We start from the raw sequence: 24965 nt of genomic DNA, 5'->3' as shown, positions 1-24965 counted from the left end.
TCTACTCACTCCCCAGATAATCTCAGCCCACCTCCGGGCTTTAAATACCAGCCGGATGCAGATGACTCCCAAACTCACCTCTGCCCTGGTTTCCCTTCGATCTCTTGTCAACGCTGCAGCCAGCACAATCCTGCTAGAAAGCAAATCAGATCCCAGTCCCCAGTTCGAAACTCTCCAGGGTCATGGTAAAGTCAAAGGTCTTGCAAGACCTACCAGACCCTGCCTGACCTGACCCCCTACCCCCTCACGTCCTATTGCTCTCCTTCAGTTCTCTCCAGTCACACTGGCCTCCTGCTTTGGGGATTTTGCAGTTTCTGTTGCCCCTACCACAGTGGTCTTCCCCAGATGACGCATTCCCTCATTTCTTCAGGTTTTCCTGATCAGCCACCCTTTCTGGAAGGCCTCCTTACCCATCCAACCTAAAATTTCAACTGCTCACCTCAACAGATTCACCCTCTTCGATCTTACTTTTATAGTTTTTCTACTAAAGCACTTACCCACTCTCCAACATGCTACATCTTTTATTATTTCTTGTTTGAACGTCTGTGCTGCTTACTGGCATGTAACTTCCCGGAGCGGAGGAATGTGTTTCTGCTTTGCTCACTACTGAACACCAAAAGCCTCAGAGGGTTCCTGGTGCATAGTGCACAAGATGGACTTCTCTAAAGAAAATAGAGATGTGGTCGGCTAAAATAGAGTTTCATCTTGCTCTTGTGCCACAAAGAAAAGTCACTGTACAAACCTTTTCATGGATGCATACAATGCTCAGCTTTAATGAGAAAACTTCTTACACTTCACTGTGTGTGCAAATCTAGTTCAATATTTGTGTCCCCTTAGTATTTTCACAAGGTAGATGCAAAGCAAACTGAGGAAGTCTTCCACAATATTCTACACTAAGGTATTAGTAAACAGAAAGCCATATATCTGATATTATTTGATTCAACATTTGCAGAAAACCTGAAACTAAATGGACTCCTTCAAATCGCCTTAAGCCAGTAATAACTCAAACATTCCTATATGCAATCAAGATACTTCCCCACATGGCATGTGATTTGGTCTTTTTCCAATAGCTTAGAAAAGCAACTAGTAATGAAACCTGGTAGTGAAACAGTTACAATAGCAACATAGTACTTCATGCCTCCTCCTTGACCCTCAACTTATCAACCCAAGTTACAAGCAGACCTGCCAAAGCACACAGATGGCAACACTCCTGCAGAGAACAAAGCTCCAGACTGTTTCCTCATACTGCTGGCTGGCTCCAATCAAGCAAATTAGCCAAATCAAAAAGACCCTCACCCCTATGCAAGATGAACAAATATGTGATTACATGGCACTATATATTGCTGAATGACTAATGATAATGTTCTTAAGGTTATAAAGAGTTGTAGAAAACTTTTAAGTATCAATGAGTTCACACACACACAAATTAGGAGATATTTAAAGCACTCAAAGTGTTTCTAAACAATATATAAAAATGAGCATAGTCACCAACTTCCACTTAGATTGTGTCTTACAGTTTTTTAAATACTTTGACATATACCAGGTGTTGGCAAACTACATCCCATGGGCCAAATCCAGCCCAGTGCCTATTTTGTAAATAAAGTTTTATTGGAACACAGCCACAGTCATTTGCTCACATACAGTCTGTAGATGCCTTTGGCTACAACAGCAGAGTTGACCAGTTGCAACACAGACCTTATGGTCCACAAAGCCAAAAATATTTATTATCTGGATCTTTATAGGAAAAGTGTGCCAACCCCAGAGTACCTATCTCACTTTATCCTCACATCACCCTATTCAGGAAGTCAGGCCTGTAAATCCACAGCTGGTGAGTCGTGGAGTCAGAGGGCAAACCTCAGACGCCACAATGACACTATTCGTCACCCAATGTTAAAGGAACAAATGCTTAGAGAGATTCCTTTCCCCAGAGACACAAGCCCAGAAAAAGCTACCCATACTCTCACCTGGTGCCTTCTATGACCAACCGTGCAATTTCATCAGACACTTAACTGGATTTGAGATACAGTCTGGGTTCATGGAAGGATTTATAGATCAACCCAGATAACCCTAAGAAGGAACCCACAAATCTGGTCCTTCGAATAGCAGTTTCCAAACTTGGCTCTGCATTTAAGTCATCCAGAAGCTTTATAAAAAATACATATTGCTGCATCAAAAGCTCAGATGGATTAATGGATGGATAGGGTTAGATTTGTGTTAAAACAAGTCAGTAAAACATGAATGGTAGAATCTGGGTGGTGAGTATGTTAAGTGCTCACTTCAAGTTCCTTCAATTCTATATTTCAAGATTTTCTAAATAAAATGGTAGGAAAAAAAAATTCATTGCTTGTTCCCAACCAAGGTCAACCAAATCAGAACACCCAAAAGTGAGACAGGGAATTTTACTTTTTAAAAGCTCACGAGGAGGGGCGCCTGGGTGGCTCAGTCGTTAAGCGTTTGCCTTCGGCTCAGGTCATGATCCCAGAGTCCTGGGATCGAGTCCCACATCGGGCTCCCTGCTCAGCGGGAGGCCTGCTTCTCCCTCTCCCACTCCCCCTGTTGTGTTCCTGCTCTCGCTGTCTCTGTCAAATAAATAAATAAAAAATCTTTAAAAAAATAAATAAATAAAAGCTCACGAGGAGCTTCTGATGCTACATTAGGCGTAGGAACAACTCCTCTAGAGTGCCATTCTATACCAATAGAACTGATCATCTAGCCTCGGGGGTCTCAAAGTAGGGACCCTTGGGCATCCCTAAGGTAACAACAGATTAAATTCAGAAGTAGATATGAACATCCACTTGTCTTCTATTAAGTCTGCCTTCAAAGTGAGCTTCAAAAGGGTAAAGCAATGCCACTCCCCTTTCTAAATTTCTTTTGGAAAATAAGATTTTTTTCCCCACTAAAAATGCTACGTTAACATGTAATGGGTCTGTTGTTTTTATATTATTAAACATTTTTATGTATCATTTTAAGTTTCTAAGTTGGTAAATATCAATAGCTATAACCCACGTAAACAAGAGCTCTTTGGGGTCCTGATAACAAATATTTGAGAACTGTTCATCCAGGCAGTAGATGGAGAAGATAAATGCTCAAGTTCCAGGATTAGAGGCTCTGATTCAATTCTCTGACAAGCCAAGTGAGCTTGATAAAGGCAATTAAACCCTGGCTTCAGCTTCTCCATCTGTAAAATGGGAATAAAGTACCTACCTCAAAAAGGAGCTGTGAAGAATAAGTGTGGATCGAGGTTGGGCAGTACCCAGTGCCTCGGGAGCATTAGATACGAGTGAGCCCTTGTGCCTGATATGACTATTCCTTAGTTAAAGCACCTGAGATGAAGCAGTATTTGAAAAAGATGAATTTTTAAAAATAACTAAATTCACACACATTGGAAGTCACCTGTACAAATTTGTTTCAAGCCCCAAAATAAAACCAGCACAGCTCTGCCAGCCTGTCTGGGAACCCTTCCTCTGCCCCCCAACACTCCTTTATGGAGATGTATCACCTTTTCGGAGGTCCTGAGGGCTGGGGAAGGTTTGGGGACGGTCACTCTGATATTTGGACTGAAAATCATCAGCCTGGCATGGTAAATCTGGTCACTGTTTTCTAACTCTGGTGAGTCAGAGAGAGAAAATGCCCTTTACTAACTGACCAAATGAATATTGATTATAAAAACTAGGCCCCAGTCATAAACGATAAATAACTTACGTCAAACCAATGTCTAAGTATTGTAATTTTTACTGCCCTACTGATAACCTACAATAGTAGAGTCATAAAGCAAATTATCCCAAGCTTGTATTTTTTTTTTTTTTCTGTATAGATGTTAATCTTTCAGCAGAGCAGACCACTTTCCTCCTCAAAACCTCCAGTGATTGGCTCTTGTTAGTCTGTCCGTGTTAGGATGGTGTTCAAGTCACCCACTCACTGCTGGCCACATGCTAAATGCCTGTTTCCTTCCCAGAAAACCCCTTGTCTATCTTTCATTCTAGCTGCACCCAACTATTCTTGATTCCCTAAAAAAAAGCCCTATGTTTTTATGCCAGTTTTTCCACGAATGCCTTTGATGGGGGTAAAGAAACATCAAACAGATTTTCCCTCTGGGACTCTGTCCATCTCCAAGACAGGACTTCAGTAGACAGTTTCAGAAATCAAGAAATTCAGGCTCAATGAGGTTATACAACTTGCCCAAGGTCACACAGCTCGTAAATGACGATAGCAATAATCGAACCCAGGTCTGACGGACTTTGAAGGCGATGCTCCTGCCAGTAACTGCACCGTTCTGGAGAGGTTCAACACTTGCATGCTCGTGCAAGAAGAGAAAGCAGGGCTCACAGACACCGTCTGAAATGGATGGAGTGGTCTTCCCCCGTCCTCGTTCCTTCACCGTGCTTTGATACACTTGATGATGACTACAAACACGTTCAGATGTGTAGAGTGAAGAGGGAGTTTGCATAATCCAGAACCAAATAACTGACTCCCCCCTTTACAACTGGAAAAAAATGAGTGGTGGCCTGTTATTTTTAATATGCAAGTATGAAAATGGTAGGGGATGATGTGGGGACCGTTTGTCATTGCTCTTCTTCTAAAAATAAATCCTTTAGCTTTTTTTGTGTCAGAAGCAGATTAGCCTTTGCCACCATTGGGATATCTGTACTGATCTCCCTGTGCCCCCTGGAGTGGGAAGAGGCCATGGCATGAAGCTACACGTCTGGAATAAAAGAACAGATGAGAGGAGAAAGAAGATGCGTGTCTTTTAACTGATAATAGCACAATTAATAGCTCCTCCAAATCACTCCAATGAGCAATTTAAGCACCTTAGTTGGAGATTAACATTTCCTATAATTTTCTCAAATAGTTCCTTTATTTACAATGTATTAATGAGAAAAATTTTTCCAGAAATGAGATTCCTTTGTAGTTTTATTAAGAGCTCTAAACTGCATTTGATACTAAATGTAACTATGTCTATTTATTGATTGTAAATACCATTGTAGATAATAATACATATAATAATTATTCCACAGAAGGTTACAAAAATGTCAAGCTAAAAAGATGCTTACTCATTGAAATAAAAAATATAAAAGTAAGTAGCTACCAGAATTTGTGGCTCAGTTTCTCCTGGAATGTTTATTTTTGCTAAAACCACCACCACCACCACCACACAGTTTGCAATATTAAAAAAAAAATTATGCCACACAATCTTTTTTCAATACTGAATTATGCCAGAATAAACAAAACATGGACTAAATTCTAATAATTCAAACCATCCTCAGTAATTCACATATCGTACTAGTTTATCTTCACTCCTCCTTGGTAACCTCCCTGAAAACCACTCCCCGTTCCTACCAGCCTGGGTGAAACCACCGAGTTCTTTGAAGGGAGCAACGTCGACAGCCTTCACGTTGGCCAATTTTAAGTCCATCCTCCAGAGCAGTCAGAGGAATCTTGTAAACACGGAATCAGATCCCACCACTCCTCTGCACAGAACGCTCCCAGGCTCTGGATAGATGGCACTCAGAGTGGGACCCATGTGGGTCATGGCCACAAGCCCCACCATGCCTACCTCTACTCCTCCCTCTGCCTCAGCCTCCCAGCCTTCCCTCTGCTCCCTGGGAAGTGAGGCTCATTCTCCTTCACCCTCTCTTTGCCAGGATCTTTGCTTGACTCATTCTTCTTCCTCACCCACATCTCTGTGTCACTCCTCAGAGCACCTTCTGTCCACCACCCCAGTCTGTTAGGCACCCTCACCCTTGGCCCCATCACCATCTACCCCCCCCCATGCTTACTAGTATTTGCCATTGCATGGCTACCATCTATCTTCCCCGCTAGACTATGCCCAGTGCCAACAGGGATATTGTCATGTGGTTCGCCACTGTGTCCCTGGGTCCAGAAGTGACTGGGGGGTGAGGGAAGGGCTCAAGATATATTGAATAAATGCATGGTGATTTTTCTCTCTTCTCTGCATGCACAGAAAACTGGCCATGCTCACAGGAACCCAAAGTTGCTTCATACTCCTCTCTAGTTGTTGCAAATGGATAGACTTAGCAAAGTACTTTCTACACACTTTACATCCAGGGAGTGCCAGAGCCTAACATATTTTAACAACATAAATGATGCTTAAAACTTGCTAATTTGGCTCAACTTTCAATCTTTTGCTGTTAGAAAAGGAACAAAGTTGTTTGTACCATCACAACACAGCTATTATTTTAACATAAACACTGTCTCCCACATAAAATAAAACTTAAAAGTAGACCAATGAGAAAAGAGGAAAGAAAACATGTCAAGAACCATATCTTCCTATGCCAAACTTAAACATTTGTTTTAAACAGTAATTTCAACTAACTTGGTTCCAGGTAGTTTTACACTGGCTCTTTGTGGACTCCAGAATGAAGATAAAATTCAATATTGATTTTTAAAATCAATTGTTTACATTATCATTAACTCACTACCACCATTAGCAAATAACCAATAAATTCAAACAAAACACACTGTAATAGGGTTTCTGCTGTTCTCAAAAGTCTAAACAAGAAGTCATGGTTTCATGTACCACAAAAGAAGTTCCAAAGTGTCTGCATTTATTCACTGAATAAATAACACCAGAGAGCGAGGATAAGGCAATGTGCTAGGCACTGTGATTTGCATATTTTAGGCCCTATGCAAAATGTTCCTGTTGTAGTCATTTAAAAACTATAGTAATGGTCATATTGTAACAAATATTTGGCTAGGCTAGTAACCAAGCCAATTATGTCTTTTTTAAAGTGCAACAATTTAAAGCAAAGGTGACCTTGCCTGACAATTATGGAAATTAAAATGCTCCGGGAAGTTTGGCAATTTCTTCTGAGCATGGAAAGGCTTTCAAAAAACTAAGTTGCACCATATAAGCACCTCCAAATGACATATCTACCATCTCTGTTCTGCTGTTCAAGTTTCCTGCTGTCAATAAAAACTATTTAACCATGTTATTATTCCAGGGTCATGTTATTTCTTTTTCCTCTTTGATAGTATTAGTTCTTTGAAAGTTCTTAATTCATATAAAAAGGTTTATGATTGGGGGCGCCTGGGTGGCTCAGTTGGTTAAGCAACTGCCTTCGGCTCAGGTCATGATCCTGGAGTCCCGGGATCGAGTCCCATATCGGGCTCCTTGCTCAGCAGGGGGTCTGCTTCTCCCTCTGATCCTCCCCCCTCTCATGCTCTCTCTCTCTGTCTCATTCTCTCTCTCAAATAAATAAATAAAAAATCTTAAAAAAAAAAAAAAAAGGTTTATGATTGGAACATGGATTAATCTACCCTTCTATGCATTTACCAATATTAGCAAACATGCTAATGGGACAGACTGTATGGACCTCCCGTATTATCACAACCCAACAAAACCAAGTAAGCGTAATGAAAAAAATAATCATTACAGGGCCTTTTGTTTTTTTGGTCTAAGGATCAATCTAACCCAGATCGTTTGCCTGTGTTGGTAATCTGATATGAAAAAAATAATCGTTACAGGCCCTTTTGTTTTTTTGGTCTAAGGACCAATCTAACCCAGATCGTTTGCCTGTGTTGGTAATCTGATGTCCTGCAACAGAATCAGTCTGTAGAAGCCAGGTTCCATGTATATCACAGAACTGCCACAAATGCAAGCAATGATGCTCTTTTTTGTTGTCCTTAAAATAACCTGGTTTTGCGGAAAATAACCAGCAGAGAAGGGCTTGCAGGACATCACTGCGGAGAGAGCCTATAGGACCAGGACAGGGCACACAGGCCTTGTTCTGTGGCAGCAAGTTAAACACATCTTTCACTGAAAGCACATTTTAGGAAATAAGCACCAACTGGGAGTGAAGTTTGTAGGGTTTGAAGCATTAACAAAAATCAGTACACTGAAAACTGCTATGTCTTTACCGTAACACAGTCCAAAAGTAAGTACTTCTGGAGTCCTTTATGTGGCCTCTGCTCGAACTCTAAGAACACACACTACCATGCCACTCTTTTATGCCATAGCTTGTTTGAATCTGCTTCTGACACTTGAGCAGTTGTCCTCTAAATTATAAGGTTATAATTTATATTGGGGGTTAGCAGGGGGCACAAAATAAAACCCAAAGCAAGTATCCAATGCCTACATGTAGTTACCAACACTTAAATATTCTGACTCCCATAATGAAAATGCCACCCTCGTCATTTTCAAGTAGCTTTCAGTGCTGAAGAATTTTGAATAGGAAAAAGGATCTACACAAACACAAAACAAATACATCATTTCTTCTTGTCACTCTTCTTCCTTCAGACTTGGGGAAGGACAGTGTTTCCGTTTGGGTTAGCGCCTGTCCTAGCAGGTTTTACCAGATTGAAAGACATGCAGCTGTGGTAGGCCAATGCCAGTTCCGGCTGCATTATTAATCTTTCATGCGATTTCATCCCATCCTGAGAACGCGAAGTGATCTTCAACGTTAAAAAACCAACTTTATTTTTTTAAAAGATTTTATTTTTTAAAAATTTATTTGAGACAGAGAGTGAGAGAGAGGAAGCGCGAGAGGGGTAAGGGTCAGAAGGAGAAGCAGACTCCCCACTGAGCAGGGAGCCCGATGCGGTACTCAATCCCGGGACTCCCGGATCATGACCTGAGCCAAAGGCAGATGCTTAACACTCCGGGATCATGACCTGAGCCGAAGGCAGACGCTTAACCGACTGAGCCACCCAGGCGCCCTGAAGAACCAACTTTAAACGGCCATCCCATTAGCTCTTTTATAAGGTGAAATTTAATAGGATTCGGGTTTAGCTCATTTGTCAGTTCTCTATTGACAGCTAGAAAATCCACACTGACTTAGCAACAAAGTAAACGATACAGGCCAGGTCTTCAAGATTTCAAGTACTTGTGCAAAAGACCACGAGCTCGCTCTAAGCCTACATGTGCATGTTGGCACAAACTGGTGTTTCTTGTCTGGAGACGATCCATCAACACCCAAGCCACCAAATCAATGATAAAAGCATACTTCGTGTGCAGAGATGTCTGAATGAAAAGTCTTTGAAAATGTCAAAGGACATGAAGCCAAGAGCGACCTCAATTCAGCACTTGTTAAACTGAAGGAAAGGAGGGGTTTGATGAAGCCGAGGAGGGCCATGGGTTCCTCATAATCCGAGGAAGGCTCGGGTTTGCAGTTCCACAAAATGACCCACTTATTGTACCTAAAGGCCAAAGATTGCACCGTGAGCTTTCCAGAAGATTGTTTAGTCAGCAAACAAGTCTGATCTGCATTTTTTTTAAAAGGCACCCCAAAAAGCAACAAAGCAAAGTCAAGGTAAGTGTGTCACCTGCCCCAAGGCAAGTAACCAAGGTTTAGCTGAAGCTCCCGGCCCTGGAAGGCCAGCACAGAGGGTGCTGCGGGCGCTGGGAGGCTGACCCCCGCCTCCTTCCACCTGGCTCAAGGCCGGGAGGGGCCGGCCCAGGGCTGGCACCGAGGTGGGCTTCGCGGGGCCAGGCTGCGTCCCCCCACCACCCCCGGCCCACTTACTGTTGCTGGACTTGAGGTCCCGGTGCAGGATGGACACGACCGCCTCCTCGTGCAGGTAGAGCATGCCCCGCGCGATCTGCACCGCCCAGTTGACCAGCACGTGCGGGGGGATGCGGCGCGCGCGGCGCGGCCCGGGCGCGCGCGGGTCCGGGGCGGCGTTGGCTGCGGCCAGAGCGCGGTTGAGTGCTCCACCGCGGGCGAACTCCAGCACCAGGCAGAGGTGCGGCTGCTGCAGGCACACGCCGCGCAGCTCGATGATGTTGGGGTGCCGCAGCATGGCGAAGAGCCTCGCCTCCCGCCGCACGCTCTCGGCCGCCGTCGCCGCGTCCTGCTCCGGGTCCCGGCGCGCCGCCTTCACCGCCACCTCCCGGCCCTGCCAGGTGGCGCGGTACACCTGCCCGAAGCCGCCGGCGCCGATGAGCTCCTTGAGCTCCAGCCGCTCGAAGTCGACGTGCACGGGCGAGCCGGGGCGCGGCGGCGGCGGCGGCGGCGGCGGCCCGGGGCTGGCGGCCGGGCGGCACGGCGCCACGTAGTTGGCGGGGAAGATGCCGAGGCGCCGCTGCACCTGGCCGGCCCACCAGCCCTCGTCGCCCGACACGGCGGCGTCCTGGGACAGCACCTCCACCAGCTGGCCGCGCCGCAGGCTCAGCTCGTCCTCGCCGCGCGCCTCGTAGTCGTACAGCGCGGCCCACAGCCCCGCTCCCGCCGAGGCCGAGGCGGAGGCCGAGCCGCCGGAGGAGGCGGACGACGACGACGCGGAGCCGGCGGGGGCCCCCCGGGCCGGGGACACCGGCCTGTCAGCCGCGCCCTCGGCGCCCGGCAAGGCCATGGGGGGGCGGCCGAGAGGGCGACGGCGGAGCTGGGCGACGGGCTCAGCCTCCGGGGCGGCTCGGGGCGTGCATGGTTCGGCAAGGAGGGGGAGTCGGGGACGCTGGGGTTCACGGGCCCACTACCCGGAGGCCCCGGCCTCAGCCCCCGTTCCGCCTCGTCCGCTTCTGCTGCTGCAGCGGTCCCCACAGCCGCGGGCGCTGTCGCACCATGGTGGCGCGCTGGGCCTGCGGCGGGCCTGCGGCTGGCTGGGCCTAGCCGCCGCCTGGGTCCGCCCCTCCGGGCCCGCCCCGCCCCGCCAGGACCCTCCCACCGCGCCGGCTCGCCCCGCCCCTCCAGGACCCGCCCGCCGCGCCGGCCAGCCCCGCCCCTCGGGGCCCGCCCAGACCCCCGGGCCCGGGGCCGCCCCGCCGCTGACGCTCCCGGGCTAGGGTGCGCCGCGCCCCTTTGGCCCGGGAGGCGGAGCCGGGCTGCACGAGGTTTTCGAGAAAAATTAAACTAAGCCAAGGGAAAGGCTTTGGGGAGACCACGATTCTCTAAAAACCAGTACCGCGGCTGAAGAGGACCCGGTGCGCTGGGGCGTGACGCGAGGGAGTAGGTTGCAGTTCTGGGAGAGTCACTGTGCATCCCAGAACTGGGGGCGGAACGCATCGGAGCGCGTTTCCAGACCAGTTTACCGGACTGCGAGCGATCGAAATCCACCGAGCAGCCCAGAACTGACTAGATTACACATCACCGCGCCGTGAGCTGCAGGTTGTATAGACCCCGAAGCTCGTTCTTCGTGACACATCATCCCGCGTTTGCCTTTACTGGTTCCTCGAGTGGGAAAGGACTGCCTGTCCCCTGTGAACCCACAGGTTCAGGTTTAGGAAGCGTTGGCCACGACTGGGTGCTTGAGTCCTGGGCCGTACATATTCCCAGAAACGGGGAATAGAGCAAGAGAGTCCGTGCACAGAAACTCCAGGGGTCCTTGGTATGCTGACTGTTCATTTACCAGTGTTAACCTGGCGCAGCGCGCGGGACCAATTGTGTACAGAAACATTCTGGGAAAACAGGCCTCCACCCTTCTCCGTTCCCTCTGTGCAGGGAACGGTAGCCTCCTAACACAGATGGAAGTGAAGCTTTTATGTCTGGGGGCAGGTATCATTTCAAGTCTAGCGATAAGGAGGAACTTTGGGATTTTTCTTCTATGCACATGTTTTCTTCTCTGTCATTTTTTCCATTATTATTTTTTTGAAATCATCTTTGAGGGGTAGATAGCCCACCTCCCCTCCCTGCGCTGTTGAAAGGACAGCAGTGCCCAGCCCAGACTCACGGAGACTCCCTCCTCCGCCCCATGATACCCGTTCTACCCCCATTTACAGTTTCTGCCCTGATCGTGACAGGCCTATACAGACGTGGATCTTCTGTCTATATTGATGGAGATGTGGGAAGGACCCAATACTTCTCATTTAACTAATGTTTATTGAGCATGTACCTGTGTAAGACCCTATGCTAAGGATTGGAGGTTATGAAGCCCCTTCTCTAGAGAATGGTAAGAGAAAAGAGAAACTTCCACAACAGAAGAATAAACCAGTTTTCCTGGGCTCAAGGTGAAGAAGCACTTCATTTTGCCTGGGGTCGCTGGGGAATGCCTTGTGGTGTGTCATTTGAGCTGAGTATGACTAGGATTAATAAAAAGTGGAAGAAGGTCATCCCAAGCAGTGTGAGCAAAGACAAGAGAGAACAAATGAATATCAGGCTCAGGGTACTGCTAGAGCCTGAGAGATCACTATGGCAAGCGATGGGACTAGAAAGAAGAAAGCCCAATTACAAAAATTCTAAAGAAAAGAGAATGTCCTGTAGTAGGCCAGAGTCTCCTGACGTGTGGGTCCTTCACCACCAGTGAATGGAGTGGCTATTTGGGATGTATGAAGATAGGCCCTATAATAACACAATGAGAAAGTCACTGCCTTTCCAGTTTACTTTCAGTCCTTCAAATTATACTGTTACTGGCTGTGTGACCCTGAACATGTTGTTTTACTTCTCTGTGGCTATTTCCTTACTGTAAAATGGGAATAATAAGAAATAGTAACTACCTCATAGTGGGTGATAGGGAAGACTAAAAGAGGTAATGGATGTAAAGGGGTGGATGGTGGTGGGGTGGATTAGCACATATTAAGTTCTCAATATATATTAGCTCTTATTATTGATATCCCTTTTCAATTATGAGAATGAGCCAGTCTGTGGTCAGACCTTTTGGCAAACACAGTTTCTAATCATTTTGTTTTTCTGGTACCTAAACTTATGGTTGGCTTCTGTGTACGACTAGCCTTATGGGTTTTCCATTTGCAGCAATGAAATTAAGATTCTTATGCAAACATATTAAGTAAAAAAAAAAGAGCCAACTTAAAACATAATTAAAATAGTACAGTTGTCACATGGATATGGCAAATATCAAGAAGGTCGTACTGGAATGAATGAGGTGGGGAATAACATGGCTGGGGGTGGTGGGGAGCCTTGATGCTTTAGGACAGAGTGGTGATAGGATTAAATTGAAACTGTCTAGAGATGAAATTAGCAAACATGGAAGCAATAGGTTCGACTAGGGCAAGGTGAGAAGCAAGAGAACCAGGAGGGAAACTACTGAGACAGTAAAAGGGAGAATTGAAGGGACCTGGAAGTTATGGCGCTGGTATTGGGAAAGAAATAGACAAGTGCCAGGTGCAATATTCAGAGAAGAATCGAAAGGACTTCGTCACCAATTACAGGCCTACAGCCCCTCATCCCAAACTCAGGGGACCAGGTATGTTCCAGAATTTAGAATTTGGGGGATTTTTAATAATATAGTACATATTTTAATACTAACTCTTCCGATTAGGGATGGGACAGCACCCCCATGAACAAACACATTGATATTTATGCCCCCAAATATTAAAATAATCTCACCAAGTGAGGTAAATAAAGACCACAAAGAGCCTCATGTCATTTTAAGTTAAGTTTTGTTGCCAAATGAGTTCTGATGCCACCTTACCAAATCAGTTTTGGTTTTCGGAGCTTTTTGGTTTTAGAATTGTGGATAAGGGCTTGTGGGAAGTGTTCACGGGAACCCTACCCAGGTTTCTCACTTAAGCAAGTAGGTGGGAGGAAATGATGTCAAATGACCTAGAAAATGGTTTTAGGTTTATTTTTTGACGTGTTGAATTTGGGATGACTTGGGGACACCTAGTCATACAGTGGGAATATCAGAGAATCAGGGACTCAGGAGACCAGGGGGTGGAGGGAATTGAGTTTTGGAAGTAATTTCCTAAGGCAGTGTTTCACACTGTAGAGAAATATTCTAGGCCACGCAGAGAGCAGGGGGACCCCGTGTGTGCCCTTTATTTGGAAGGCCTGTATGAGCAATGTGACAGTTCTGTTCACCCTAGCAGTCTCCTTGTGCCCTTCAGGGACCCTGCTACCTGCCAGGAACCCCCTCTCCAGTTCCAGATGGATGAGTCTGTGAAGCCTTTTATTTTTTTAAAGTTATTATTTATTTATGAGAGAGAGAGAACACAGGCAGGGAGGAGGGAGGAGCAGAGGGAGAGGGAGAAGCAGACTCCTCACTTCCCCGCTGCTGAGCAGGAAGCAGGGAGCCGGGAGCCTGACTCTGGTCTCGATCCCAGGAACCGAGAGCATGACCTGAGCCGAAGGCAGACTCTCAACCAACTGAGCCATCCAGGCGCTCCTGTGAAGGTTTTTAACTCAGCTAAATTTGAGCCCTCGTTTTACTCACACACCTGATACTAACAGGAGACCGAGTGACTATAACTGTCCACACCACGATTCAAAGACTCATCCTCTAAACCCTCCTGGAACCTCCAGCACTGTGATCCCCTGGGACCTTTTCCCCATTTGGGACCTCTCAGCAGCAGACTGTCCTGATGGGGCTTGATGATCCTAAAATTCATCACTTGTAACTGTTTTGTCTTCTTTTTAACCCCCCAAATCTTACAGTTGGGGAAAGAGCACTACCTAGAGATGTGTGCTATAACCATGCCCACTCTGTCTAGCCCAGTGCATTCTACCAAGAAGGTAGTAATACAGGAAAAGCAGAGAGCTAAGACAGAACTTTGGTGCCAAACACATTTAAATGGAAGGTGACAAAAATAAGAAGCAAGAGGAAAAAATTAAAAGGAATCAGGAGAACAGGTTAGTGTTACGGAAAACAGGGAATGGCTATATGGAATTGCTTTCTTGAAAAATTGTATCTATCAGGGTTGGTTCTGGAAGAAGAACCAGCCCTTAAGGATCATCTTCTCTTTGGGAATCTTGCTGTAATTAATTACCACTACCCCTATTATCAGGTCAGCAGTTCTCAGTGTGGCCTGTGGGCCCCAAGAGATCCCTGTTTCAGGGGGTCCACAAGGCCAAAATTATTTTCATAATTATACCAAAATATTATTTGCCTTTTTCACTGTTTTGACATTTGCACTGATGGTTAGTGTAGCAAATCAAGAAAAAAAATGTTAGGTTTACTTTGAAATGTCCTTGATAAAGCAGTGAAAACTAAAAATTAAATCTTCACTTTTTTTTTTTAGGGAGTGAACATGTGAATGCGCGTGTGCACTCTTGTGGGGGTGGGGAGGGCGGGGACAGAAGGAGAGGGAGAGAAAGAATCTCAAGCAGGCTCCATGCATGGGTGGATCTCAACCCTGAGATCATGACCTGAGCTGAAATCAAGAGTTGGATGCTTAACCGAGTAAGCCACCCAGGTACCCCCAAATCTTCACTCTTGAGTATAGGTCTTTAAGATTCACTGTGACATAATGGGAAACATAAAACAATTCTGCTGCATACCCAAATATGATCACTGTATAAGAAAAAACACTTGGGTGATCCTTTGAGCTGTATGTCGACCTAGTCACTTCTTTTCATGGAATACCATTTTTACTTGAAAGAATGCGTGACAAACAAATTGTAGTTATTCAGAGACATTTCCTAGAAAATGAACAGAGCAAGACTATTATTTCATGGAAAACCACTGATAGTATCTGTTGCCAATGATAAAATTTAAGCTTCCAAGCAAAAATCAGGATTTTGGAAAACTTGTAGCTGCTTTCATAAGCCCCATAACTTTCCAAACACTTAAAGCCTTTTCTGATAGGATTGGTAGTGACATTAACAAATGTGCTTTCTTGGTATTGTATAAGGAACTAAGCCAACATTTGAAAGATCTGTATAGTTCAGTGAACCAATATTTTCCCAAAGACCAATATGTCTTTGGTAACACAAAATCATGAATGGAAAAAAGACCATTCAAAGCAGATTATGATTCACCGATAATGACTTCAGATTCTACATTGTAGCTGAAGTCTTTCAAAGAGCACCACTTGTCCAGTTTTTGAACAGTATTAGAGAGTATCTTCCCTGAGAAGGCTATGAAAAATTCTTCTGCCTTAGAAACAATTAGCGGTGTTTGGGAGTTAGGGCATTGGAGAGAGAGATTGGAAGGTGACTATGGTTATTTTTTTTTAAAAGATTTTATTTATTTGAGAGAGAGAGAAAGCATGAGCAGGACGAGGGGCAAAGTGAGAGGGAGAAGCAGACTCTCCACTGAGCAGGGAGCCCGATGTGGGGCTGGATCCCAGGACCCTGGAATTATGACCTGAGTTGAAGGCAGATGCTTAACCAACTGAGCCACGTAGGCGCCCTGAAGGTGACTATGGTTATAAAAGGGTGGCAGGAGAGACCTGTGGGATGGAACTGTTCTGTATCTTAACTGGGGTGCTGGTCATACGATTGTGCACATGTGGAAAAATGGCACAGAACTAAATACACACACACGTACACAGAAGCACATACACACGCACACACAGATGAATGCATGTAAAACATGAAACCCAAGTCAGTTGACTGGATGTTATCAGTGTTGCTGTCCTTGTGATATCGTACTAGAGTTACGCAAGATGCTACCATTAGGTAAAATTAGAAGAGGGGGACACAGGCTCTCTCTGTATGATTTCTTACCACTGCATGTAAATCTATAATTACCTCAAAATAAAAAGTGGAAAAATGCTTCTGCTTTTTCTAATCACTTATCTGTATGAGGTTGGAATTTCTCCTTTTGTTTCAAGCAGCACAATATTTTGCAACAAGTTGAATGCAGAAGCATAGAAGAGAATGCAGTTATCTCCTATTTAGCCAGGTAGAAAAAAGATCTAGAAAAATCTGAAGTGATACTGGTCAACTTACTTATATGTCTCAGTTTGGGAAAAAAAAATTTTTTTTCCTAAAAGTGTGTTACATGTTGCCATGTGATAAGTTTATTATTGTTATTTTAAAATAAAACTATAAATGCAGATTTTACAGTTTTCTCAGTTTTAATTTCCAATACAGAAATTACTGGTAGTTGGAACACAAATACACAAAATATATGCAGACACACTAAACCTCTTTGAAGTCTTCAATAATTTATAAGCATGTAAAGGGGTCCTGAGATTTGAGAAGTTTAGAATTGTCCTAGTTAAAGGGAGGATTAAAAAAAAAAAAAGCAGTTCTGTTGATTAGGCTTTTATTTAAATGAGGGGCGTTACGGTGCCTGGGTGGCTCAGTTGGTTAAGTATCTGCCTTCAGCTCAGGTCATGATCCCAGGGTCCTGGGATCCAGCCCCGCATCGGGCTCCCTTCTTCTCCCTCTCCCTCCGCCTGCCGTTCTGCCTACTTGTGCTCTCTCTCTCTCTGTCAAGTAAATAAATAAAATCTTAAAAAAAAAAATGCTGAGAGAGTAATGTTGACTCTCCCACCTGCTTTCACTTCCAGTTTCCTACCTGAAGGAATTTCAGTAGCTAATAGCAGAGAAGATCATCCCTTTCTTGGGAGGGGCGGCGCGGGGGTTGTCTAATCTACCCATGAAATACGCTGACATTTAAAAATTCAGCTTCAGTAGAGCTGAAATGTAGTCTACGGTGGAATAAACAAGGGTTGAGGAAGTAAGGTGGTGAAAATTCATCTAGAGCTGCCCCTGCCATCAAGGGTCTGAGAGCCAAGACACGAGATACGAGCCAAGATACGAGAAAACAGCATTTAGGAAAGGGCCATATTTTGTGGAATGTGTGGAATGACAGAGCAGTTGAAAGCTAGTGGGGGTCAGTGAGAAGAGAGGTTGTTTGCAAGGTGACTGGCTGTTCCAGGTTCCTAGACACTGGCCATTGAGATTACTCAACTGCAGGAAAGGGTGTTTTCTTGGGAGGAACTGAGAAAGGAAGACAGATTAGAAAGAAGTTCAAAAATGGGCTGGGGTGTCTGGACATGACGAGAAGTGACAAACCCTGGAGAGGTGGGAAGGCAGGGAGAGGAAGAAAAATATTCCTCCAAGAACCGTGTGTGTGAATTCTTTAAAAAAAAAAGGAAAAATATTTGGGATTCAAAAATTGTTTCCCAGAATTTTTAGTTATTTTTTTTCAGACCTATGTACTTTGCGATGTGAAATAAAGACTATTAGGAAGAGGGGCACCTGGGTGGCTCAGTCGTTAAGCGTCTGCCTTTGGCTCAGGTCATGATCCCAGGGTCTTGGGATTGAGCCCCGCATTGGGCTCCCTTCTCAGCGGGGAGTCTGCTTCTCCCCCTCCCACTCCCCCTGCTTGTGTTCCCTCTCTCGCTGTGTGTGTGTCTCTCTCTCTCTGTCAAATGAATAAATAAAATCTTTAAAAAAAAAAAGGAATATTAGGAAGACTATTAACAGCTCAATTTAATTGCTCCTGTCTGGTACTGTGCCAATCTTTTTTATTTTTTTAAAGATTTTATTTGTTCATTTGACAGAGAGAGAGAGAGTGAGAGAGAGCACAAGCCGGGGGAGGATCAGAGGGAGAGGGAGAAGCAGACTCCTTGCTGAGCGGGAAGCTGATGTGGGGCTCGATCCCAGGAACCTGAGATCATCCTGAGATCATGACTTGAGCTGAAGGCAGACGTTTAACCAACTGAGCCAACCAGGTGCCCCTGTGCCAATCTTTTTAAGACAATAAGTGTTTTGATTGATATCCTGGAATTTTGCAAATCCCGCTTGTTGTTACTTACTCGAATTACATTTAGGAGATGGTGTGTGTGATGTTTTACTAATGTGGTATAATTTGGTATAACCTGTCATCAACTGCTGAGCAACGAAAGGGACTATGCCACTGTGATTGACAGTAAGCGTTAACCCGGTCCTGGGTTCCAATCCTGATTTTGTCATCACTTGCTAGATGATACTGGATCTTTGTTCTTCCATTGTCTCCTCCCAACATGAGGAGGAGGTAAGACAATATATGGTAGGACAATATATCTTTACCCCTGATGTTGTTTTGAAGATCTGTTGAGCTAGCATATTAAAGCATTGGCACTTCATTAGGGCTAATAAATGTTAGCTCATATTATTTTAATATTAGTTACTGTTCATGAGGGACGCATTAGAAGAAAAAACAGAAAGTATATTTATCCTTTTTTTTCTGCTTCCATTTGGTTTATTTTCCTATACCCCAAATCGATTTCACCTGCCAAGAAAAGTTTAAAAATTTCACAAGGCGGTCAGAATTAAAAGTTGGAATGGTAATTGCCAAGGCTCTTGGGAATATTGCATCTCAAAACATGATGCTTTTTGAGCAAACGGAATTATGCGCATGTGCCATAAATTTTAAATTTATCCTGGTGTCATCAGATTTCTTGTTTATCTATCATGAACTATGCTACAATAAAACCAAGCAACAATACAGATAAGTTGCTGTTGAGATAGAAAGAATACAGAGAATGAATAGACTTATCATTCAACACTTGATTTTTTTGAGTATCAGGCAGTAATCAAGGTACTTGGGATATAGAAGTGAACCTAACAAAGTTCTCTATCATGATGAAGCTTATATCTTAGAAGCAGTAGATGGGAAATAGAATACATAAATAAATTACATAGTCCTTTAGAATTCGATAACTGCTATATAAAAATAAAAAGGAGAACAAGAAAACATGGATCAGGAATGGGGGCAAAGGCAGAATGAACAGGTGCATGTCATTTTCAGTAGGGTGGACAGGGTGGCCTTGTTTGGGAGGTGAAATCAGATCAGAACAAAACTGGATGGAGATAAAGGAATCGGACGACAATTATCTGGAGAAAGATCACTTGAACATATACCACAAGGGAGTTCACAGTACACTTTGACTTTCATGCTCTCAGGAAGGCCCAACTCATGACTTCAATATTGTAGTTGAGTAAGTATAAATGAAGCGTGAGTAAAAAGTATCAAGATGTACTTTCTGAATGTGTTGAGGTTGCCAATGAAGCATTTTTGTCTTGCATCTGGTTCTCTGGCTTCCTTTTCATGAGCTTACAGATGTGCGGTTCAATGAGTAATAATAACAGCAGATGATGATGATATAGCAACAATGATAAGTTAACATTTATTGACATGTATTGTAAGTGGTGAAGCTTTGGATTCAGTCTGTGCGTCGGGTTACTAGACATTCTGCAAGTATCAGTTGGCTTTCAGCTTTAGCATTTGTAGCATTCAGCTTTAGCATTTTTAGAATTTGTGTAACTTTATTCACTAGACAAGACTGGAATCTTGCCTGTCCATGCTGAAAGTTACAGATTATAATCAGGGCTGCCCGAATGGACAATGAACTGCTTCACCGACTAACACAACAATGTAAAAATCTGAGTCATTTCCCAAAGCCAAGGTCTTTTTTGAACCCTTGAAGATATCTCTTCTGAAGTAAAGCTACAGAGCTCATGTCCTTGGACCCAAGATAGGAAGGTTGCCATTCCACTCTGAGTTACCATTTTTGTACATGTTGTCCTATCAAAATTAGTTTTATTTATAATTTACTGGACTCTTTTCAAATGTAATGACTAATTCTTCATAACCTGCTAGAAATATTAAACAGAGGACACAAAGGGTAGAGATGACTTTTAAAAAAAGAGCAAGTCATCATAGTGAAAAAACCGTAGAATAATAGGTTTATTTTTGCCATGTTTACTTTTTAGTAAGTGCCAGTAGCTTGCTACTTACATTACAAAACATACAGTAAATTAATGTTCTTGATCAGAATGTCTGATTCTTTGACTCATGGGTCTCCTTTTGTGAGTTGCCTTTTCTACTCTGAACAAACTTACTCTGTAGTGCTCTTTTATCTTATTCATTATGAAAATGATGGTTTCCTGCATATCAGATCTATTTTCCTGTGTTATCAGATCTGTAAGCTTCCTAAACCAGACTGGGATACACAGCAAAAGCCGACTTACACCACTGACCTTTGTAGTGACCTTCAACTTTTGATTCCACTCTCCAGTTTTTTAATCTATATGTAAGATTGGAAGACTATTAACCTGCTCCCTTAAGAAGTTGATGAATACCATGAGCATTAATGAAATAACAAAATGAAACAGCTCTTTTGAAATTCTTAGAAGAGTAACACTAAATAAATCCAAGCATTTCTTTCTAATTAGTGCTTAAGCATAGGCTAATTCAGCTCTGATCCATGTAGTTCAGGTTTCTCTCGTGAAGTGAAGACCTTTTCTCAGTCTTTTGAAAATCTCTGCAGAAATGTCTTCAGAACTCTTCAACTAGCCCAGGTGACCTCTCCTTGCTTTAAACACAAATGTGGAACGTACCAGTTATAACTACTCTGGTTTAATCCATTCTTGTTGCTGCCAATGTTCAGCAAGAATTTCCAGGGCCTAAAGCCACAGGATCTGTGTCATGATGGGGACTTCCTGATTTTATAGGTGTTACTGTTACCTTGTTGGGTTGGTTATGTTATCCTGAAGGAGCTAATCAATGTGAAATCCTTTGAAAACGGTCTTGTGCCCTGTAAAGCATGGCTTTGTGGTTGCCACTTAATCACAGGATTATTTAAAGTCTTTCTAATCTTTTCTCAAGTCACTTGATAAAGTTGAGGGTTCAATGAGGGAATGCTTCCAGTGAGTATCTCTTTCAGGGGTGTTTTCTTATCTGATAATGCTCTTGGGCAAACTGGTTTTCTAGACTAACAGTAAGAATGCCCTTAAAACAAAACAAAACAAAACCTCAACCTCTCAAAGATTTGAAATTAAACATCTTGAAAAAATACGAGCCCCATCTTCCACTTGTCCTGGATTTTGATTTTCCCTAATATTAACCTTTGTATGGGAAACCTTGTTTTTTTTTCCTACTTAGATGGATTCCAAGCCTGCTTTTTCAAGTGACATTAATATTCTTTCAGTTTATTGTTCTCTTGATTAGATGCCTCTATTTTTAAACATTTGCCATGTTTAGGATCCATCTAGAAGGAATCTAGAAAATCCTCCATGTGTGTGCTAATTTATTATCTGCATACATATTTTTTTAAAGTTATAGATACAAAAGGATACTTGGAAGAGCTAAATTTCCCCCGCACCTTCCAGTCCCCCAGCCACCCATTTCTTTGCCAAAGCATTAAACTGTAAAGACATAGAGTCATACAAATATACATTTATTTATGCATTATTTTATACCTAACTATTTTCTCTCAGTATATCCTGGGTATCATTTAGTAGTAGGACATTGAAAGTGGCCTCTTTCTCCCTGACCGCTACATAGTACTCACTGTATGCTGTACCTTAATGGCATCCTTTGATGGAAATTTAGGTTGCTTCCTATTTTCTATTGTCATGAAAAGTGCTGCAGGGACTATTCTCATACTTTTACCATTGGCCTAAGTGCCAGCACACAAGTAGGATCCATTTCTAAGAGTGGATCACTGAATGAAAGGTGTGTTCACTGCTGTTTTGATGGATTTGGCTAAATGGTCCCCCCTTGAAGTTTTATCACTTTGCATTCCCATCAGTAAATGTTTCCCCACATCCTCCTCAACACAGTGTGACATGGAACTTTGCTCTTTGCAAAAAACAAGGGACAGCTGATAGGGATGGCTCATTTTCCACAGTTTTAAACTCTATTTCTTACTGTGATTGAGGCTGAACATCTTTTCAAATGTTTGAGTCGTTTGAATGACTCTTTCTGTGAACTATCTGTTCTTTTTCCTTTACCCATTTCTGGTTGGTCTTTTGTTGTTGGTTTTTTGGAGGTCTGTGTATGTTACATGACTTATCTATAGGTTTTAAATATGAGGTTAGAATTACAAACACATTGTGTAATATTGTTTCAGAAGAAGGGGGACAATAACCATTGTTCATAGACAACCAGTGGTCTCCTGTACACATTTTTAGTAGCATTAATTATTTGGAGCTGTAAATTTGTCTTTGAGCACTACTTTTTTTGTATCCATTGGTTCTGATATACCATGTTTTTTTTTTAAATATATTTATTTATTTTAGAGATAGAGCAAGAGAGCGATAGTTAGCAGGGGGAGGGGCAGAAGGAGATGGAGACCAGCAGACTCCCTGCTGAACGGGGAGCCCAATGCAGGGCTCAATCCCACGACCCTGAGATCACAACCTGAGCAGAAATCATGAGTTGGACACTTAACCAACTGAGCCACCCAGGCACCCCTGATACACTGTGTTTTTATTATTTTCTAGGTATTCCATTATTGTGACCTTTACCTCTGTTTTTGAACCAACAGGATTTTAAGAAGTAATTTTTGAAAAATTCTAGATGACAGAGGTTGTTTTGTTCTCTAGATGGGTTTTTAGCCTCTACTTCTATTAGATTCTGATCAGAAAATACTATTTGTATTGTTCCTCTTCTTATTGAGATTTTCTTTCATGAATATATGATGAGATTTGTGAATGCTCCGTGAATGTCTGAAATGGTGATATATTCTATCTAAATGGGGTTCCTAGTTGATAAATATCAGTTATGCTATTTATGCCTGTTTTCTCATTTATAAAATGAGGCTAATTATAGCTCCTACCTCAAAGAGTTGCTTTGTAGACAAAATGAGTTAATGCATATAAAATGCTAATAATAGTGCCTGGCCCAAGGAGACTATTCAGTGGAAGCCATTACTATGTGTTATAAAATTCTGAGATGGTAGCAAAAACTTACATCAGTCTTTCCCAAAGAACTTTGTAACCACGATGTCATCAAATTTCACATTATCTAATTCTGAAGAAAATTCTGAGGCCAATCTAATATTTTCCCCTAATAAGTGTCTTTTTCTTTTCTTTTTTTTTTTTTTTTGGCTAAGTTACCCAAAGATTCTTCATCTTTGACATCTGATAACTTTACTAGAATCTATTTCTTTTTTAAAAAATCACTATTTTAAGATAGAGCACTCATCGAGAGAAATGCATAAAACATATATACACAGCATAATGAATTACCGGAAAGCAAACACCCTTGCAGTCATGACCCAGGTAAAGATACAGAACATTTTCATGTCCCGGGAGCCCCCTGGGTGCCCATTATCATCACAGCTTCCTCAAAGTTAGTTTTGCCAGAATTGGTAAACACCCCAAGGGAAAATGAAACCTCAGAATCGAAACAAATTCTTCACTGTAGTGTGAACGTGGTCAGAGACCTTTAAGCGTATAGTTTGGTTTGGTTTTATGTGGTTTTTTATTTTTATTTATTTTTATTTTTATTTTATTTTTTATTTATTTATTTATTTTAAAGATTTTATTTATTTATTTGACAGAGACAGAGATAGCGAGAGCAGGAACACAAGCAGTGGGAGTGGGAGAGGGAGAGCAGGCTTCCTGCAGAGGAGGGAACCCGATGTGGGACTCAATCCCAGGACCCTGGGATCATGACCTGAGCCGAAGGCAGACGCTTAGCGACTGAGCCACCCAGGCGCCCTATTTTTATTTTTTTTTAAAGATTTTATTTATTTATTTGACAGAGAGAGGCACAGCAAGAGAGGGAACACAAGAAGGGGGAGTGGGAGAGGGAGAAGCAGGCTTCCCGCCAAGCAGGGAGCCTGATGTGGGGCTCGATCCCAGGACCCTGGGATCATGACCTGAGCCGAAGGCAGACGCTTAACGACTGAGCCACCCAGGCACCCCAGTTTTATGTGTTTTTTTAAAAACTACTTTATTGAGTATAACTCACATACCAGACAATTCACCCCTTGAAAGCACATAGTTCAGAGATGTTTAGTATGTTCACAAGTTGTGCAACCAACACCACTCTCTAATTCTAGAACATGTTCATCTCCCTGAAAAGAAACCCCATACCCATTAACAGTCATTTTGCATTACCTGATCTCACACCCACAACCCCAGGCAACCACTAAGTCACCTTCTCTCTCTATTAATTTGCTGATTCAGCACATTTCATGTCATTGGATCTGGGCTCATATAATATGTGGTGTTTTGTGATTGGCTTCTTTCACTTTGTATAGTACTGTCAAAATTCATCCATGTTGTGGCACGTATCAGTACTTCATTCTTTTTTATTGTCAAATAATATTGTATGGATATATCACATTTAATTTATCCATTCATCCGTTGGTGAGCATTTGGTTTGTTTCCATTTTGTTGGCTATCATGAATAATTCTGCTATGAACGTTCATGTGCAAGTTTCATGTGGATATATGTTTTCACTTACTTTCAGTATATACCTAGGAGTGGAGTAGATGGGTTATATGGTATTTGGTATATATGGTAATTAACAGATGGTTATATGGTATTTAATGTTTAATATTGAGGAATCGCCAGGCTGTTTTCCAAAGCAGTGGTACCATTTTGAGTTTCCACCAGGAGTGTATGAGTATTACAATTCCTCCATGTCCCTACCAACAGTT

The 24965-nt window shown here is 43.1% G+C and overlaps 2 protein-coding genes across 2 annotated transcripts in view; one reads left to right on the top strand and one right to left on the bottom strand.

Annotated features, from left to right (window-relative positions):
- MAP3K21 (mitogen-activated protein kinase kinase kinase 21) overlaps window positions 1–10565 on the bottom strand; it is a 58543-nt gene extending 47978 nt beyond the window's left edge. Inside the window, exon 1 of the mRNA XM_081823166.1 lies at window positions 9483–10565. Coding sequence (XP_081679292.1) covers window positions 9483–10311 — 829 coding nt within the window. The 5' untranslated portion in view covers window positions 10312–10565. The remainder of the gene's footprint in view (window positions 1–9482) is intronic.
- Window positions 10566–10742: 177 nt separating this feature from the next.
- Window positions 10743–24965, top strand: part of PCNX2 (pecanex 2) — a 316535-nt gene continuing 302312 nt past the window's right edge. Inside the window, exon 1 of the mRNA XM_081824289.1 lies at window positions 10743–11844. The gene's annotated coding sequence lies outside the window, so the exon portion shown is untranslated. The remainder of the gene's footprint in view (window positions 11845–24965) is intronic.

Source organism: Leptonychotes weddellii, chromosome 6 (assembly GCF_054177405.1).
Source record: "Leptonychotes weddellii isolate Sample4059 chromosome 6, ASM5417740v2, whole genome shotgun sequence".
NCBI lineage: Eukaryota > Metazoa > Chordata > Mammalia > Carnivora > Phocidae > Leptonychotes > Leptonychotes weddellii.
This window is presented reverse-complemented; position numbering and strand designations above follow the sequence as displayed.